At 38.8% G+C, this 18631-nt stretch overlaps 1 protein-coding gene across 1 annotated transcript; it reads left to right on the forward strand.

Moving 5' to 3' along the window:
- Positions 1-1430: 1430 nt before the first annotated feature.
- On the forward strand, positions 1431-18133 carry LOC137295800 (centromere protein Q-like). The gene is made up of 7 exons (XM_067827356.1): positions 1431-1955; positions 8795-8909; positions 10593-10664; positions 11500-11575; positions 15578-15645; positions 16386-16449; positions 17370-18133. The coding sequence occupies exons 1-7, from the start codon at positions 1751-1753 to the stop codon at positions 17403-17405; spliced, it is 636 nt and encodes a 211-aa protein (XP_067683457.1). The 5' UTR covers positions 1431-1750; the 3' UTR covers positions 17406-18133.
- Positions 18134-18631: the final 498 nt, after the last annotated feature.

Here is an 18631-nt window from a genome sequence, read left to right on the forward strand (position 1 = left end):
TACCCCTAAAATTAATGTACAAAGTAAGTGACCCCAAACCACCCTGCTCGTCATGTACAAAATTAATGACCCACTCCCCAGACCATGTGTACAAAATTCTAGACTAGGTCCAAAATTTGGGACTGGAGTACTCGAGGGGTCAGACACGACTCGGACCCAAGAACCCGGCAATCTGGATGCATATCTAAAACCAACATTCAAGCATTCAATCCGAACGTTATTGAATAAACAAGTCAATGTCAGTGAACGCATCTATCACCTCTTTGCTATTGCAAAAAGAAAGCATGTGAGGGCAACCTAAGTGTCACTGTGACATTAAAGTCTCATACTTGTATTCAAATTAGCATAAACGTTAAATTAGCATAGACTCAAATCGCTGTTATTGGTTTGTATTACAGGGACATGCACAGTAGTTAGAACAGTGGTGAGCGTTAGCTTCGACCTACCCTACATGTTTTCGGTGTTTCATTTAATGTTCATACCCGCTTGTAATACAGACCAATAATCAGATCTGAAACTATGATCATTCGTTAAACTACTTTTGTCTTCAGGTGAATAAAATCCTGAAATATAAAGCTAAATAAAAAAGTGAAATGTTTCTCGGGCATCGGCGCGTCACTTTTATTTGTGCGCGGAACATTTGTCATTGTCATTATATAAAAAGTAATTTTGACTTGGCCGTGTCCCGATCACCCATTTGTCCACTTTAAGAATGAGTGTCTATAAGAACGAGTTTGACTGAATCTACAACTGATTAACATCTGCAAAACTTCCCACACTGCATTTCTGAGAGATAAAAAATAGAAGTGTGTTCCACTCTCACTTTTCAAAGAAAGATTTAATTTTTTATGCAGCTTAATGTACAGTTGGCTATTATGAGAATTCGCAAACTTAATTTCAATTTGTTGGACTTACTTTTTTAAAAGTGAAATTCACTGGTACGTTTTCGCCGCAAACGGACTATAGACGATGTATCAGATAGTCAAAGAACCTCAATCATGGTTAAATTGCTCGAAAACGCGCGCAAGCTGGAAGAGATTTTGACTGATCATTTTCCTGTCAACAGGCTTCCGACTTTTGTTAAAAAGATTACCCAAGTAACCCAAGTGTTGCATGCTCAGCTGTTTTTTCTGTCTATGTACCGTGCTTATTAGCGGGTGAAACGCCACAAAGGCGTAGGAGAATCCATTCCTCCTTTATCCTACTCGGGCCCCTAGTACACGAGTACACGTGACAGCGCTAGTCTAGACTACTGCAGTTTCTGAAAATAGGGAAAGTCTCTGGACCTCTTTCAGGGGCACAATTTGGACGCCGATAAAATGTGTTCATTTCAGCAGAGACCATATAATAGTCTCTGATTTCAGAGACTAAAAGAGTTTATAGTTCTTACAGTCAGGGGTGGGTAACTCTGAAAATAAGTCAACTGAACCAAACTGGGCCACGTCTCTCATATGACTTTGTCGTGAATCAAGTACGGGGAGGTGGGAACCAACTTCAGCGCTAAGCAAGAGTAATCCTGGTTCCCGGCCTGATATAAGTATAGCAACCCAGGAACTAGGATGAGCTCGAGTCGCGTGCAAGTCCCATGCATATCACATGTTAGGAAGCCAAGTTGGCGCGCAAAGACAACCAGGAACTAGTTTAATAAAAACTGGTTTAGAGCTCTGCTCACGCACCATCGGTGTAAAGAGCTTGAACCATCACTCCAAAACATTTAAACGATGTTATTATGAATTAAACGAAAGCAACAATGCCACGATTCAAAGTGACCGGACGTAAGAAGAAAAACGTCCCTGCTAAGAAAACGAGCTCAGAAAGCGAAGCTCAAAGCGGACCTTCAAGGAAAAACGCGCAAGGACGGCGACAGTCGACACTTCCCCTGGGCAGCAGTCGCCGAAATTCACGGAAAGCGTTTGGCGAGATGACAGCCACTAGCACGGATACCAATGAGAGAGGTTTGATATATTTACATTCTCAGATGCTCAGCTCACACCCTTATAGTTCATGTGTAACCGGGATTGTGTTTGGATGTTAATGAATCCAGGACACTGGTTACGGGTGTGAGAACATTTATTCCCTTCTAATAACGTCACCCTGAAACAAGATACATGATTCAATAATTACATAAGTCATAATATATACAGGAGATGTGAAATCAGCTATCACAACATTTAGATGAAATACTATTATTACATATAGACCACAAGCGCGATCACTCCTTGCGTAATTGTCATAAATATTAAGTTAGTGAGGCATATTAGTACAGTAAACATGCCCAGATAAAGTATATACAGTACACAATACTACATAAATATATACAATCATGCTACATGCAGTTCCTACCCGGTGTATGACACTAGGGTACAGAGTACAGCCCTGTCATTATAGAGTCAAGCCACCAAGCCAGTCGGGTGCCTGTCCAATCGCCCCAGCGACAAAACGCCCCAGCAAATTTGGTCAAATCTCCCCAGATATTTGGTCAAATCGCCCCAGTTTTGGTCAAATTGCCCCAGTGGGATAGTCAAAATGCCCCAGTTTATTTAAAATGGTCTGATATATGCCATAAATGCATGGTTATGTCAACTTCCATACTATATTCTTCACATAATATTATGTGTTATATTATTAGTAATATCCCATGCCTAGGTAACACCGTAATACCAGTTATTTGGTAAAGAATTACCATCTGAATACACTAAAATGTTTGTATAAAATATTTATTGTAAATGCTGTAAAGCATAGTTGTTTGTTTGGCATTGTGTAATCATAACATCATGCTTTCCACTCGTCCATGAAATGAGTGGTCTGTGGGACTGCTTTCCCTCAGTGTCTCTTTGCAGATGGTGCATGTACAGGGTATAAGGGAACCTGTCCTGTCCGGAGCATAACTCAGAAAGCGTTCAGTATTTTTAGACCAAACTTGATAGATGTAGTTATCTCAGCCTATGGTTGTGCCTTTTGCTATTTAGTTTGTTTGGCATTTATATTTTTTTGTTTTTCCATGGAACATTTTGGTGTTAGTCTTATGGTGGGGTGGGCTTCATCTCTGGAGCAGAACTCAAAAACTATTCAATATTTTCCTGCAAAACTTGGTAGATATATCAGTCAGAACCTTAAGTGGTGCCTTATGCTTAGTATAATGTACAGGTTCTTGTGATGTATTATTTTCTCATTTTCCATGGAAACGTTTTGGACCTAGTTTGAAAAGTGAGAGGTGTGTTTCGTTTCCAGAGCAGAACTCAAAAACCTTTTAATATCTGTCCATGAAACTTTCTAGATATGTGTGGCACACCCCAAAGTGGTGCCTTTAGCTCTCTACAGGTTTTTGTGATTTATTAGTTACAGATATATGGCATTTATAATTTTCATGAATTCCATGGAAACAATTCAAACTTAGTCTAAAAAACAATGAGTAACTCTCAGATCATTTGTCCTCTCAAACATGTGAGGGACGGGGGGATATGTCATCTTCTGATGACTCTTGTTTTGATAAGTATTATACCATACTTGTTGACCAAACCTATGAATTTATGGCCTCACTTTTTGACAACAGCAGCTGTAGATTGTTTTGATATGTATTAAGTCCCATACTTGCTGACAAAAACTGTGCATTTACAGCCAAAAAACATTTTATACAAGCCTTTCATTTAATTCTTGTAATTTACAAAAGCATAGATAACATGCAAATAATTAGTGTTATAAGTGTTGTCTATCCATGAAAATTACTTTTGCTCTTTTCAGTTTACTAGTTAGATGTTTATCAGAAACATTACTACATAGTATTATTTGAAGGCTGTAACATGGAACTTATATACAGTTGTAATTCTTTACCAAATAACTGGTATTACGGTGTTACCTAGGCATGGGATATTACTAATAATATAACACAAATTATTATGTGAAGAATATAGTATGGAAGTTGACAAAACCATGCATTTATGGCATATATCAGACCATTTTGAATAAACTGGGGCGTTTTGACTACCCCACTGGGGCAATTTGACCAAATATCTGGGGCGATTTGACCAAATTTGCTGGGGCGTTTTGTCACTGGGGCGATTTGACCGGCACCCAGCCAGTCAATCGCACATATAGTCTGTCTATAGACAATAATCTGATAGTTACACGAACTGTCTACTGACGTAGGCATAGGCATTCAACTCGGTTAGTGATACATATTTGGAAGTATGACCTACCGTAAATATTTAAGATCTGTATCTTATATGTTTAGGTCATACTTCCAAATATATTAGAGACAAGCACCTATGGTTTGGGGCAACAAGGGGCTGTGTCAAACAGGAACACGTGTTTAACAGAATAGATGCATGAACAATACTAAGATGGGAGAGATGATGTCTCATTTATGAATAAGAAACATGCATTTGATAACAGTAACTGCAAGATAAATAGTTGCTGCTTGCTGCTCATTATCTACAATACATGCATATTCCAGTATCATGATTCCAGGAGCAACTTGAACTGAAAATATTTCTTGGGGTTAATAATAATACTTGCATGGTTTAAAGGTCACATGCAACCCAAAAATCAAACATAATTAAAATACAATTATCAATTATTCATGACATATAATATACATTGCTGCTTATAAAAAATAAATAAACAAAATTATAAGTGTACAATGGCGATTCAAAGGTGCAATATTTTGTACTTGGGCTCACTTCCCTCGAAACGAAGCCTTCGGGAGACCGAACCCAGTCATGGCGGCTGGGGGTGCACTCAAGTGTAACGACGGCTTCTGATTGGCCGTTTCATTTGCTGATACGCTGAGGGCTCATTGTGTGTACAGAAAGATGATCTGTTTCATGAGCATTTTAGAATTATGTCAAGTCACAAGAAAGTAAGATTCTTTATGGATAACAACTTCTTTTATTGTACTTGATGCGTCATTTCAGTATGGATTTATATATCATTGTCAAACAAAATCATATAAACTAGAAGAAGTTGTTGTCCACAAAGAATGTACACAGAGATGTTGGGTTTGTAAATTCATGTTCTCTGAATTTGTGTTCGATCCAGTCAAAAATCATCTCGGTAGAGATGGTGAACTACTGTGCGGCTGGAAACTGTCATTCGTCCAAGTACAAAGCAGGACTTAAAACTGACAAGAATTTGCACCAGTTTCCATCAGATCCAGTAGAGATGGTGAACTACTTTGCGTGCTGGAAACTGTCATTCGTCCAAGTACAAAGCAGGACTTAAGACTGACAAGAATTTGCACCAGTTACCGTCAGATCCAGTCATCCGAGAAAAATGGATGTACTTTGTTTGCAACCCACAGACATAAATACATGTCATGTGTACAAGTATCACACCTGTCTAATTACATAATGTGGCAGGGACGGGACTTGGGTGCATGAGTCATAAATCAATTTATTTTGTTTATGGCGTATAACCTGATAGGTGTCAAGTTCGAATTGCATGTGGTCAATGATTGAAGCTGCGTATTGCATACTGTCGTTAGCAGACAGGCAGGCAGACATACAGGTGTCAATAAAGCAGACATTGAGCTTTCTCTGTGACAGAGGCTGCCTACCACAATCAAAAAGTTTTTTTATGTAACGAGTAGATTATTTACTTGTTTGTGTACACAGCCAAGATTAGACTACTGCTCACGACCTCACACTCCGGGCATGCACACTGTTTCAAGCTCCACGAACCTATTCACTGCGCATGCATCATGGGTGCAGCGCAGCACAGCTGTTGAAACCACTTTTTACCCCAGTGCTGGGGGAAATTTAGTGAATCGTTAGAACTCTGATTTCGCGGGCTTTTTTTCATCGCACCTTTTTCAACTTTATAGCTTGAATTGACATTTTTGATGATTCGTTTCGGTAAGTGCATGCCAAAAGGTATCAGAATCTGCAAAGTTGTATTTTACGTTGCATATGACCTTTAAGGTACTGATTTCCTCTTTATCGAAATTCAGTGATGTTCAGAAGTTAATCATACTACAGGATTGTGCTGTTTGTGGCTGATGAAAAAGGTGAAATTCTCTGTATGATGATCTGTGGCGAATTTAATAAACTACTTCAATTTTTTGTCATGACTTTGACATGCAGCTTTAACTTGTAAATTACAACTATCAAGACAAAATAATCCATTTTTTGTCACAAACTTTAATGCGTTATTCAATCAATATGAGACATTTATAACATCACATCGCCATCACTGAAAGTAAAGCTAATATTGATGTGTAATGCTAACATATTTGAACTCTTTAGGTTTGTATATCTTTCTGTGTTCATAAAAGAAACAAGTATCTACTCCAGCCTCACTGATCCCACCTTTAGCATAAGTAACAGGGCATTATTAATTGTCAATCCGAGCCCAATCTCTGTTGCTGTGGTGTATCATGTAATGACAACGTATCGCCATGCCTGCTTCTTTCTTCAAGTTCAACCTCCTCTCTTTGGTTGAAGAAAGGCATATATTTTATCATCTCTACATCTAACGACACCCTTTGACACAGAAAACCAAATGATAAGTTATACCTTTCCTCAAGTTTTTCTGGTGGATATCCTTTTGGTTTTTACGGCATGCAAGGCTCTTCTCACTCTATGATGTCCAGGAGTGATTGGAGAACTGGTGTGCTTGGCTTTATACATTTGCGCGATGCTTTTGGCCTTTTTAGCAGTGCGGCTCTGTTTTTTTCCTGGGGCCTACTTTGCATAATCTATATCTCCCCACGTGTTCTGCACTATCAAAGTAAAACATGGTACTGCTGTTCCCTGTAATAAACCTCTGAACTCCAAAAGTTAGCCGAGGGACTTACATTTGGAAAATCATCTCAGTACTTAATCACAGAGATGTAATGAAGTTTCTTAAAGTGTTTGGTCACTTGTTTACCCTTTTAGCCAATAAAAGTTAGAGGTAAGCCCTTGACCCCCCAAAATGTTAAAAAAATGTGAACTACAACTTCACCAATATGTATATTATAGATAAATACATATCATGTTTAAAATGTAAGTATTCTAAAATATTTAATGCTGGTCAGTATGTCACTGCCTGTTCAAGTAAATAATTGTAGCAGTCTTAAATCGTTCCTGTTGAAAGCCCAAATGATTATATTTTGACTTGTAGAAATTATACTGCTTTAGTGGTATTTGCACATTGAAATATACTGTAACTGTGTTGTATAGATATGCTGTAGCTCTGTTTGTACTGCACAAATATACATTAAATTGTTAGAAACGCATTGTTTAAGTTGAATAACAATCTTTTCAACCCTTCAACCCTTAAGCATTGTTAAGTTGGTTATTTGCCATATTTATGACCCTTTACCTGGCATACTCTTCTGTACAGCAAATTACAAAACAGGTGAAATGAAGATCATCAAAATGTAATTTCACATCTTATCCAGATCCTAAAGTACTTCTAGACACATATTAGATGACGCATTTGTGACAAGAGAGGCGGTACAACGAATTGGGCGAGTACACTTGGCTGCTACAGGTAGCTTGACGATTATGCACGTGCAATACATGCTAACCGTGACATGAAATCAACACCGCTACTGATTAACACCCGTCTAGCTACTGTGTAACACCTGTCTCGCAACTGTTTTACACCTATCTCAATACTGTTTAACAGATTTCGATATTTATCAGACATCCTGTCTCCCTCTTGTTTCAAATGGATCGTTCTGTGGGGCATTCCCAAGTATGCAAATTGGGGTCATTTGTCAGGTCGTGGATCATCTTATATGTGTTTACCAGTATGTGTATGTTATAAATAAAGGGAACCAATGCAACATTGTACAAGTATTTACTTTATTTCAACAGTTATTAACATTTTGCGGCAGTTGAATGTTTTCAAATGTTTGCTGTATTCTGATGATCTGGCACTGACTTAACCATGTGCTCCCATAAATTTCCTATTTCTCAAACAATATGGCAGGTGTTACATGTATGCAATGGATTGTTAACAATACAAGTTGATTCTATTCTTATTTTAGACAGGCCTTCCTGAATGAGTTGTCTTTTAACTGACATGCTCACAACAGATAATGTGATGATAGGTGTCCTTGTTACAGGGTGTGAAGTAAATGTCCAGTTCAAATCAAGTGGAACAAATGGTATCACCTTGAAGAACACTGTAATAGCTTTAAAATGATACATTGTGGGTCAAAATCCATGGAGATTTACACTTTCTAGGGATTAATGTACGTCTCTGTGATCCTGAATTGTCTTGATGCGGGCTTATACAGTGAAGACATGAACCTGCATTGCTCAGTGTGTATAGAGAAAATCTGCACAAGCTTCTTTTATGGTTTAGCTTTGTAGGAAGGGCAAAATAATTTGGTTCAGAGACTCTTAGAAAGAGTTTTACCAGATTGAATATCAACTGATGTGAACATGTTCATGTCTCATCCGGTTAATAAGAGATTCATTAGGGATTCAAATGTTTGTGTTGGAGTATCATGTCATGACTGTATAAGACAGCATACACTGAAAATGTGACTCTCCTCCAATCATTCCGCACTTATCTTTTCTATACTTTGTATGACCCTGTCAATGTCATTGTTGAGTGTTTTCAGTGCAGTTCCTGAAAAGGAAAAATTCAAACTTAGTATTAGTCACTGGATTGTTGACCAACCAGCCCAGCCATCTATTGTTTATGCAGGCTTTATTTACTTTAGCAAAATTGTTGCAAAGTCTTGTTTGACACCATTAGCGAACAAGCATGCACACTATTAATTTGTCTGAAGACAAATGAGTTCTGAAATTTTCAGCATTTGCCTAAAAGTTACTAAGCAAATTGACTAACTTTTCAGAGAACCGATCAGTGCCAGTAAGACTGAGGGTGGCACCAAAATCTCTTAAAACCTGGAAACCTCTGAGAACTTCCACGAAGAAATATGCCTTACAACTCTACGACACTGCTGTTGAGTAAGTGGCCTCTACCTTACCTTTTGACTAATTGTGCAAAACCTGCAGCTTTTCTTTTCATTGGGATTTTACATTTTCAACTGAAGGTGGATAGTATTTTATCTAACTTATAACTATCTAGCTTCATGAAATAAGAGGAAGAATACATAAATATATGGATTCCTATGGGTGAGAGAAACGAAATTACAGTCAGTTATATCTGAACAGTTTTACAACTCTGCCCAAACTGACTCAGATTATAAACTAGTTGTTTACTGAGGGATTCACAAGATGTATATTGTCAAAATTTGTGACCAGAAATATGTGTTACCTGTAAAGATGCGTTTTATGAAATAAGTGATGGATTTCTAAAAACCGCCGTTTCTCTAATAAACTCTAACAGATATGTTTTTTATAAATGATATAAAAATAGATTTGTTAAGGAATGGTCTCTTACTGGCAAACAAGGATAGGTTGAACACTGACCTGACAATTGACCCACCCACTGGCACTTACTATTGTGAGTGAAGGAGCCCCAGATTGTCTGCGATGAAGTGAAGTGTGATGGGTGAAGAGCATGACCTGTCTCAGCAAATTCCTATGCACAGAATCAATTTCATTGTCATGCACTAGCCTGCATCTGCTCTACCCTTCACTAACCAAATGGAATAACCTTCAGCAACCCATGCTTGCCGGAAAAGGCGATTATGCTTGTCGTAAGAGGTGACTAACAAGATCAGATGGTCAGGCTCGCTGACTTGGTTGACGCCATGTCATTTTTCCCAATTTTCTGATCAGTGCTCCTGCTGCTGATCACTGGTCCAGACTTGATTATTTACAGACTGCCGCCATATAGCTGGAATATTGCTGAGCTGAGAGTGGCATAAAACTAAACTCACTCACTCACAAACCAAATGGGTTTGCTCACTGCTGTGCACCGCCAACTTGTCATAAAGGTCTTCCCTGCACCTGTACAACTTAATTGTACTTATTCTTTGTTTGCCAGTAAGTCATAGTTGTTTGCCAGTAGTAGGCACATCACATTATGGAGTTTTCATGCAAAGTAATTGTGAAATGCCACCAGTTACCTTTCAGAATGGATATTTGTACTCAAAATGTAGTGGAGTAACATTGTTGTAGGTCAGCAGGTAAGTGTTTTTAGATGTAATGCTGACACCTGGACACTACAGTCTGAGTAGCTGAGACATGCATCTGCTGATGGGGCCTACTGATCTAGCTGGCATTTTAGGATGATTTTCTACATTTGTTTGACAAGAGGTCAATCGAGTGCTCGAACTGATGTTCATCACAGAGCAAACAGTGATGTTTTTGTGATCGAGATTGGGAGACCTGTTTATTCACAACAGGCAGTAAACTCTACACTTAGGTGATTTTAGGGGGACACTTTAATCAACCCTCCTTGTGTTCACACTCAGTTGGTTTCACAGTGACTGAAATAGTTAGGGCCACTTAGTACAGAGAGCACTGTCTCTAAAACAGGTTGTCTCTTGTACACATCATGTCACTGATTGAATAGAGGCAGATACAATCTTAGAAATCTCTACATTCCTCCAGAACCCCTTCACATATCAGAAAGTCAGGTCAATCAGCACTGGGTTTCTGAAGCTGACAGTTCTATGACATGTGTATCTATCTGAATGCGGCATATTTTCTGCAAATATCTTCATAAACTATATTTTTCAGGATGTTGCTGTCAAGGACCAGTGACAATGTTTTGGGAGATGTCCAAAGGCATCTGTCTCAGGGCCGCCGAAAGTAAGCCTCAGTAGCCAAACTAACTAACTTAGCTAGAAGTTAGAACGTTGACTCCCACCACGAGGATACATGTAGTAAAAAAGCATTTGTCTCCTGTGGTTACCAAGAATGCCATGAGACATTTCTTTCTTGTGCCTGTTTTACCATGCCTGTAATTTAAAAAGTCTTTTTTCAGACATGACACATTTTTGAGAAGTTTGTACAAAATGTATTGAAATTTGCCATTTTTTAACTTACTTTGACTGGGTTCAACATATACACAGTTTAGTGACTGAATATGTTCAACATATTGGTGTGTGCTATATCAAAACAACAAACAATGAAATAGGCTCCAGTAGCAGTCCTTTATGAAATGGGTTAAAAAGTTTTACTAAAAGCGACTTGCCACAGGGCAAGCGACTTTAAGAAAGTTACTTGTCCTGACTAATTTTCCACTTGCCCTGATTTTATGACACAATGTTTGATGTGATTGCTCTAAATTATTATTATCGCAAAATGTAATAGCTTCATTGTGAGCAGACATGAAATGAAATCCAAGTTTATTTGCAGTTTGAAACCATAAGTGGAAATTACCTAGTAGTCCACGGAAAAGTAAGATATCATTGTTTGATTGACCGAAATGAAAACCGACTTGTCACGGGTGTCGGGCGATGAGATTTTTAAACCCCTGTGAAACAGGTAAAATTGAGGTAAAATTTACACAACAAAGGTATTTCTGAAGTCATGAGTTTGCAATTATTATACATATATCAGTATAGTGTTATATCCAGTTAATTGTTTATCTGTCATCAGCTGATTGTAAAATAATAAATTATTGTTTCTTTATTTTTGACAGATTTGCAGAGAAGCTGGAGAAGTCTATCGGTCCAGTAAACAAATTCACAAACTACAATAATCTTCATAAGATCCTTGTAAGTAAATTAGAACAAGCACATCTATGGTACTGAGGAGCGAGTGAGTGAGTGAGTGAGTTTAGTATTATGTCTCACTCAGCAGTATTCCAGCTATGTGGTTCCGACATATAAATACTCAAACCTGTCAGTCAGTCTGGTGGTTAACAGCATGAGCATTGATCTACACAAATGGGATACACTGACATGTGTCAAGAAAGTCAGCAAGCCTGACCACCCAGTACCATTAGTCAGTCGCCTCTTACAACAAGCGTGCAGTTACTGAAGGCCAATTCTAGCGTGGATCCTCAGAAATCTGTTAAAACCTCATTTCGAGTATTCCTTACCCTGGTAATTTGAATATCTGCAGTTGCATTTTTTGTTTTAAAGTCTTTTTGACTCTTATTGCGTGGTCTGGGACTGCTTGTATCAGTCATTAAATCTGAATTTTGGTTACTTTTGTTATTTGATATAGAATGATACTAACTTAACTGCTTTTCATGGATTTTCATTGTGCATGGTATTGGTGTTACAACTATGCAAGTAAACAATTAATTGTTCATGAATACATGCCCTGGCAGTCTATGTAAAAAATTGTTTATCCAGTTAATATGGTTTGATATGATTGATATTGATACTTTTTTCTTTTAATTCAAGTTTTGCAGTTCTCCTAGATTCTTGTAAGATTCTTTATCTTAAACCTAAAACATCTCAGAATTTTAATTTTTAGTGAAGCTAAAATTTCACATATTTTAGTCTGACCAAAGATGACTCCAGAATTCGTTCCAGCAGTTGGAAAAGAATTTTCCAAACGGCATACACATCTGTAAATTAGCAGTTTTCCCTTATCCTGACTCATGCGTAATTGCTTATCTCCTCTTCCTGGCGAAGGTAGTGGAACACATGAAATCCTATGAAGTTCCCTTCTAAAAGAAATTCACACTCACCCATGAGTTACCTCCCCTCTCCCCTACACCCCCGATCACAAGAGGTGACGGTATTATCTTCAGTGGAAAATTCTGACACATCTACCTGAAGACAATTTGTCTACATCAGCTTCAAGTGGCAGAAGTTGTTTCTTTTCACGTGCTTTACTCATCTAGACACGTGCTCGGCAAACAGCATGGTTACAGACAAGCCTAAATGCTGGCAAGGGTATCACTGTTTGAACAAGATTTCGCGATGATCAGTTATCTGCTACACTGGTGACGTCATGTCTACAATCTGATTGGTCCCCGAAAGACAACGCCCTGTAAAGAAAGCCTGTGACGTTACATCTACAATCTGATTGGTCCTCGAGAGACAGTGCCCTGCGCAGAATTTTTCCAGTGTTAGGAAGTCGTCTACATTTGACCTACAAGCATACAAGCTCATCATGGGAGAAGTCAACTCAGTCTACAGTTGGACTTCACCATCAGGCTACTAACTCAGCTTGAATGACTTGAGAATCTAATTCCTCGGGATTTGATTCATCACTACTCCTGTCCCAGGATTGGTGGGTTGAAGTTCAAGCCGATGATGAGAACAAGTTCTACTCTCTCCGTTATCACTATGTCTGTGATAATGTCTACTTGATCTGCTCATGTCACCTCAGGGTATGACCAGACGAAGATGCCTACTACTACATCTATGACAGCGGTTCCTGAGTCATGGTTTCATGTCCTGACCGGTTTACAACGCTGGACATCTTGAACCCATACCTGCTATGCTAGACTCGCCAGTCAATGTTTCCACAGGAATTTACATATTAGAACCTGCATTCTACAACCATCTTTAGGTAGACACTTCTCTCCAAGAATGGAATGCCCATCTAAACAACAAGGTTGCAGCAGGATTCTGGAAGAAGGAAGATCGAGCTCTTCACATCAACCAGTTGGAGATGAAAATGGCTAAGCATGTTATCCATCATTGGTTGACAACCCTGGGAGACAAGCTACTGATGATCCAGACAGACAACTCAACAGTAGTCTTCTATGTAAACAAGGGTCAACGAGACCTCCATCTCTACTACACCTGACGTTTCTACTCTTCGACGTGGTCAACTGTCTGAATCTCCAAATAAAAGTATCTCACATACCAGGAGCCTGCAACATCATGCATATGGCAGAAGCCTTATCTCACCCTCTTCGTCTATTACCAACAGAGTATATGCTGCATCCAGAGACGCTTTATCTAATCAGACAGCTAAAAGCAACATATCTGCAGATAGCAGAATATTTATGTCACTTTCGACATTCCAGAGGTCTGAAAGGCTCTACATTATCTACATACTTGGCAGCTCTCAGCTCAGTCGTCACCATGGAAACGGAAACCAAGCTGACTAAAATACCTAAGTTACTTGCCTTCCTACACTCCTTCAAGTTGGAAGATCAGCAGCATGGGATCTAAATATTGTACTTCAACATCTCACAAGTGATGCGTACTAACAGTTTGATCGGACCTCATTTCAGCTGCTAATTCAGAAGACGCTGTTTTTAACTTGCCTTGGCTGCAGCTGTCACAAATTCATGCTCTAGACTTCAACTGCACAAGCTTTGATGCAAGTCATCAGCAGACAGCTCATCTGGGTCTGCGATGGGATTTTATTGCGAAAAATCAACTGCCAGGTCAACCAGATTGTCAATTTCACAGACTGGCACTATCTTGAATCCATAGACTCAATGATACTCAAGATTTGTCATTATGTCCAGTCAGAGCATTGAAGATATGCATCGCAATTACCAAGTCTGAAAGGCAACGTTTCAAGCGCCTGTTTATCCCTATATCTACTGAGACACTTAAGTAAGTATCCCGCAACATTATCTCAGTGTGAGTGAGAGCTGTTTTATTTAGAGCCTTTAAAGCAACAGGATTGGAACCTCCGCGAGCCTCCAACCCACATAAAGTCAGAGCCTTGCCCTCTACTCTAGCGCTACATGGGAACTGCTCGCTATGAACTATAATGGAGGACTGCTTTTGGAAGTCAAACATGGTGTTTGCCGACCACTACCTACGAGTCGTAGCCACGGAGGACGTCTCGGGCATTCATCAGTTTGGACCTCTTGTCGATGCTCAGCAACTAACAGTTCCCTGAAGGCGCTGTTTCCGTCAGATTCTGTAAGCAATTAAACATGAGTCAGGATAAGGAAAAACGTGTAATTTTCTGAATAAAAGTGACATTTTATACTTATCCTGACTCATGACGAAAGCTCTCCCTGCCGCCCCTCACAGACACGCTGAATTCTCATATTCTCATGTTGGGCGATTATAAGAGAGAGTGATTATCATGGCCGATCAGCTGATCATGTGTGTGGATGAGTGTGAATTTTACCTCTGCTTCTTTTAGAAGGGAACTTCAAGGGATTTTTGGGTGTTCCACTACCTTCCCCAGGAAGAGGAGATAAGCAGTTAAGCATGAATCAGGATAAGCATAAAATATCAATTTTGTTCAGAAAATTACATTTTGCGCATTTTTGAGAAACCTTTTGGGATATGCTGTTTTTGATTGTAAAATCTAATACACATAGTTTGATCATGTTCATGAATTCTCTCATCATATTTAATTTGGTCATCAGACTGCAAGAATGTGGATTCACCATTGTGAATTTAGACCTGCCTGGAACCTTACTTTCAACAATATTAACTTAAACTAATCATGTGACGTTTGATCCAATTATATCACCTGGGTTTGTAGCGCTGTGATTGTCATACATCCTATACTGTAACATAGACATAGGACAGTTGTATCGTTATGATATCTTTCTGAAACAGGGCCCTCAGACCATGTGGCACTAGACTGAACCATATGGCACTAGACTGAACCATGTGGCACTAGACTGAACCATGTGCCACTAGACCGAACCATGTGGCACTAGACTGAACCTTGTGAAGTCAGATCTGACCATAGATGACATGACCTCAGACTGTAAGTTAGAGTAGTCAGTGACCCAACCATGTCGACTCTAGGAGAATTTTTGAAATTTTGACTCTCTTTATTTAAGCTGTTAGACTGGCTATGTGTTTTCAGCATGTGTTATATTTCAGAACTCTCAGGAAGATGCTGACGAGAAGATGGAGGAGATGTTGAAGAAGCAGCTCGATGAGGAAGAGAGGTAACAAATCCAGACTTATTCTTCTCATCATTCGGTACCACCTGAGGAATCTGATTCACAGAAAATAATCCTATGAATGAAAATATCAAACATCCTCTGTATAATGCAACTTTTCGACCTAATGAATGACACCTTCTTGTTTGTTGCATAGTGTGACTTTTTGGTGAAGATTCTTACACCACTGTCAAGCTGACATTATTGACTTCCCAACTTCTTGAATACCTATTGAACAATTTCCCTTTGCTTCACAAACAAAAAAAGAAGACTGGGCCCCCTTATTTAATGATAACAGCAGAAATCTTGCTATCATAATCAATAAGGCTTGCCGCCATGTTGTTCAGTAGAATAAGTAAGTACTGTCAACCCAACATTGATATTGGTTTGTAACATTCATATTGATTGGTCCATTACTATGAGTAGCTTAGAAAATAAAATTTTCTCATGATAAATCAGGGCAAGTTATTTGAAGTCGAGGGAGCTATGTTTGTGTAGGTTAACCTGTAGGCAGCTAACATGATCGGATTGCCAGGCTTGCTGATTTGGTTGACACATGTCTTCGTAACCCCATAGAGCAGATCGATGCTCAAGATATTGATCACTGGATTGGCTGATCTGTACTGAATTATTTATATATTATCGCCATATGATATAGCTGGGATGTTGCTGAGTTCAGTGTTAAACAAGAAACCAACCCATGGCCTGGAAATATATGGATGTACTGTATATGGAACTGTTGACAGGGAATGCAGGGACATTGAGGAGGAGATGGAGACCTGCAAACTTTATGCCGAAGGAGCATCACAGGTGAGATTTCAACATTATCTATAAACACCCATGAAGGTGCGGGTTAGAATCTTTTCTTCAGTAAGCCATGCTTGTCATAAGAGACGACTAATTGCATATGCCAATTGTGTAGATCAATGTTCATAATGTTGATCACTGGATTGTCTGATCCAGACTTGATTATTTACCGATAATACAGCTGAAATATTGTTATGTGGCATTAAAAACAAACCAGCCATATTCAAATTCAAAACCACAATTGTTTTTTGTATTTGGCCCAGTCCCTTACAACAATGCTTTCAATCACTGATTGCCCTTGGCATAACAATTTAGAAGCCATCATGATTCCCTGGTATCATGAGAAGGAATCATGGAGATATCTCAGGGAGTCTACTTCAGTTTGGGACTTTAGTGTGATAGTTTGATGACAACAACAACGAAAAAAACAAGGCAAAGCAGGTCAGGTATTTAATCAGCACTGAGCAGTTAACTGGCAATCATTAAACTAAGTAGTTTTAAACAACAGCAAATTAGAAATTTAGATTATCTGAACTAAGGACCCAGATACTTCCTATCAACAATATCAACAATGATGCAAGCTTCTAAATTCACTGCATATTTCAGATAATGTTTTTTGCGCCAGGCAAATGCTGTTTAATACTCGATGAGTTACTGTCTATGGCATGTTCAGAATTTGTATCTTCACATTGATATCCTGCATTCACAGAAATAGAAAGTATCACTAGTCCTGTAGCCATAATCTTTGCCTGACTGTCGATAGTTAATGTATCATAAGAAGGACTGGAAATTTGCCTCTTTTGTAGGTTTTGCTGTATGTGATCCTAATGAAAACAAGCGGACTCAAAATAAGGATGCCTCCAATTCAATTTCTCTGACTTGCAACAAACAATACATCACTACATGTGAACTTTTTGTTTCAGCTCCACCCTCTCTTGCAGAGCAGAAGTAAGGACTGACAGAAGATTTCATCATCTGTGTCATTGACAAGCAGGATTTTGAAGGAGAATTCAGGACTGTTGTAAGATGACAATCTTTGTTGGTGACAGACAAGATTTGAACTTGTCACTAGTCCTTTCAAGTTTTGGACTGTTCGAAGTCGAAAGGATCTGTGTTGGTGACAGACAGGATTTGAACTTATTACTAGTCCTCTCTTTCAAAGCGGAATTTAGCACTGTTGGCAGACAGACAAAAAGATCTGTGTAGGTGACAGACAGGATTTGAACTCAATCATTTGAAGTCTCTTTCAAAGCAGGATTTAGGACTATTGGAAGATCACAAGAAACATAATTTTATTGTTTTAGACCCACAAATCACTATTGTTACGAACATTCAGCATGTCTAACAAAGCATTGGTTGCTTTTTATGTAAACATTTTGAAGGAATTAATTCGTCTAGCCAAGTGTTTAAAGCAATCACTGTCACAGGGAACACTGGGCATTGGAAGAAGATTATAGGTTGGCGGCTGTAGAGGTGTCCACTTGGCTCATTTGCTCTTTTAGTTTTGTTGGTTGATCAAAGCTGCTTGTTGTTCAAGCTAAATAGCAACAATCTGTACATGTTGAAGTCAAGATGACAATCCAGTGACCAACAGCATGAGCATATATCTATGCAAGAAGTATACAATGAAGTCACAACCATATCAGCAAGTCTGACCACAAAGCTTACCAATAAAATATAAAACATATGTTTTGTTCAGTTTTCATAACTAATCTACTGACACCAACCCGAAATATGAAAATGTATGTAAATGAAAAGCTGTTGGGGCTTTTATTATACAGGACATAGATATGTATAATGTTAAATAACTGAGAGAACAATTTTGCTCAACCTCAAATTTTCCTAAGCCGCCATTTTGGTTTGAGAAGAAGCGACCTCATCCAGCGATTGCTGCCACTGAAAGCAGCTGAAAGTTCCTTTGTCAGGTGAATCGCTGTACATCGCTTGCACCCATATTTAAGCCATAACCCTGGTCACGAATGATTCCGATTGTATAAAATTACTAAGCGACAGACGTCGTAATAACACGTTTCAAAATGACACACGTCATCAAGAACAAGTGTTACAAACACAGTTGTTACACCAAACATCTCCATGGCAACAAGCTGTCTGATTCTCAAATGTAATTTTAACGGTTTTGTCACATGTATGTTGCTAGGATTCTCGAACGTCATGTTTGCTTATT

This window comes from Haliotis asinina, chromosome 1 (genome assembly GCF_037392515.1).
Source record: "Haliotis asinina isolate JCU_RB_2024 chromosome 1, JCU_Hal_asi_v2, whole genome shotgun sequence".
NCBI classification, from domain to species: domain Eukaryota; kingdom Metazoa; phylum Mollusca; class Gastropoda; order Lepetellida; family Haliotidae; genus Haliotis; species Haliotis asinina.

Bases quoted from the DNA above. Each gene is read 5' to 3' on its own strand.
- LOC137295800 (XM_067827356.1), top strand. From the start codon at position 1,751: ATGCCACGATTCAAAGTGACCGGACGTAAGAAGAAAAACGTCCCTGCT. The intron at 1,956-8,794 runs GTTTGATATATT...CTAACTTTTCAG, and splicing joins CACGGATACCAATGAGAGAG to AGAACCGATCAGTGCCAGTA. The intron at 10,665-11,499 runs GTAAGCCTCAGT...TATTTTTGACAG, and splicing joins CTGTCTCAGGGCCGCCGAAA to ATTTGCAGAGAAGCTGGAGA.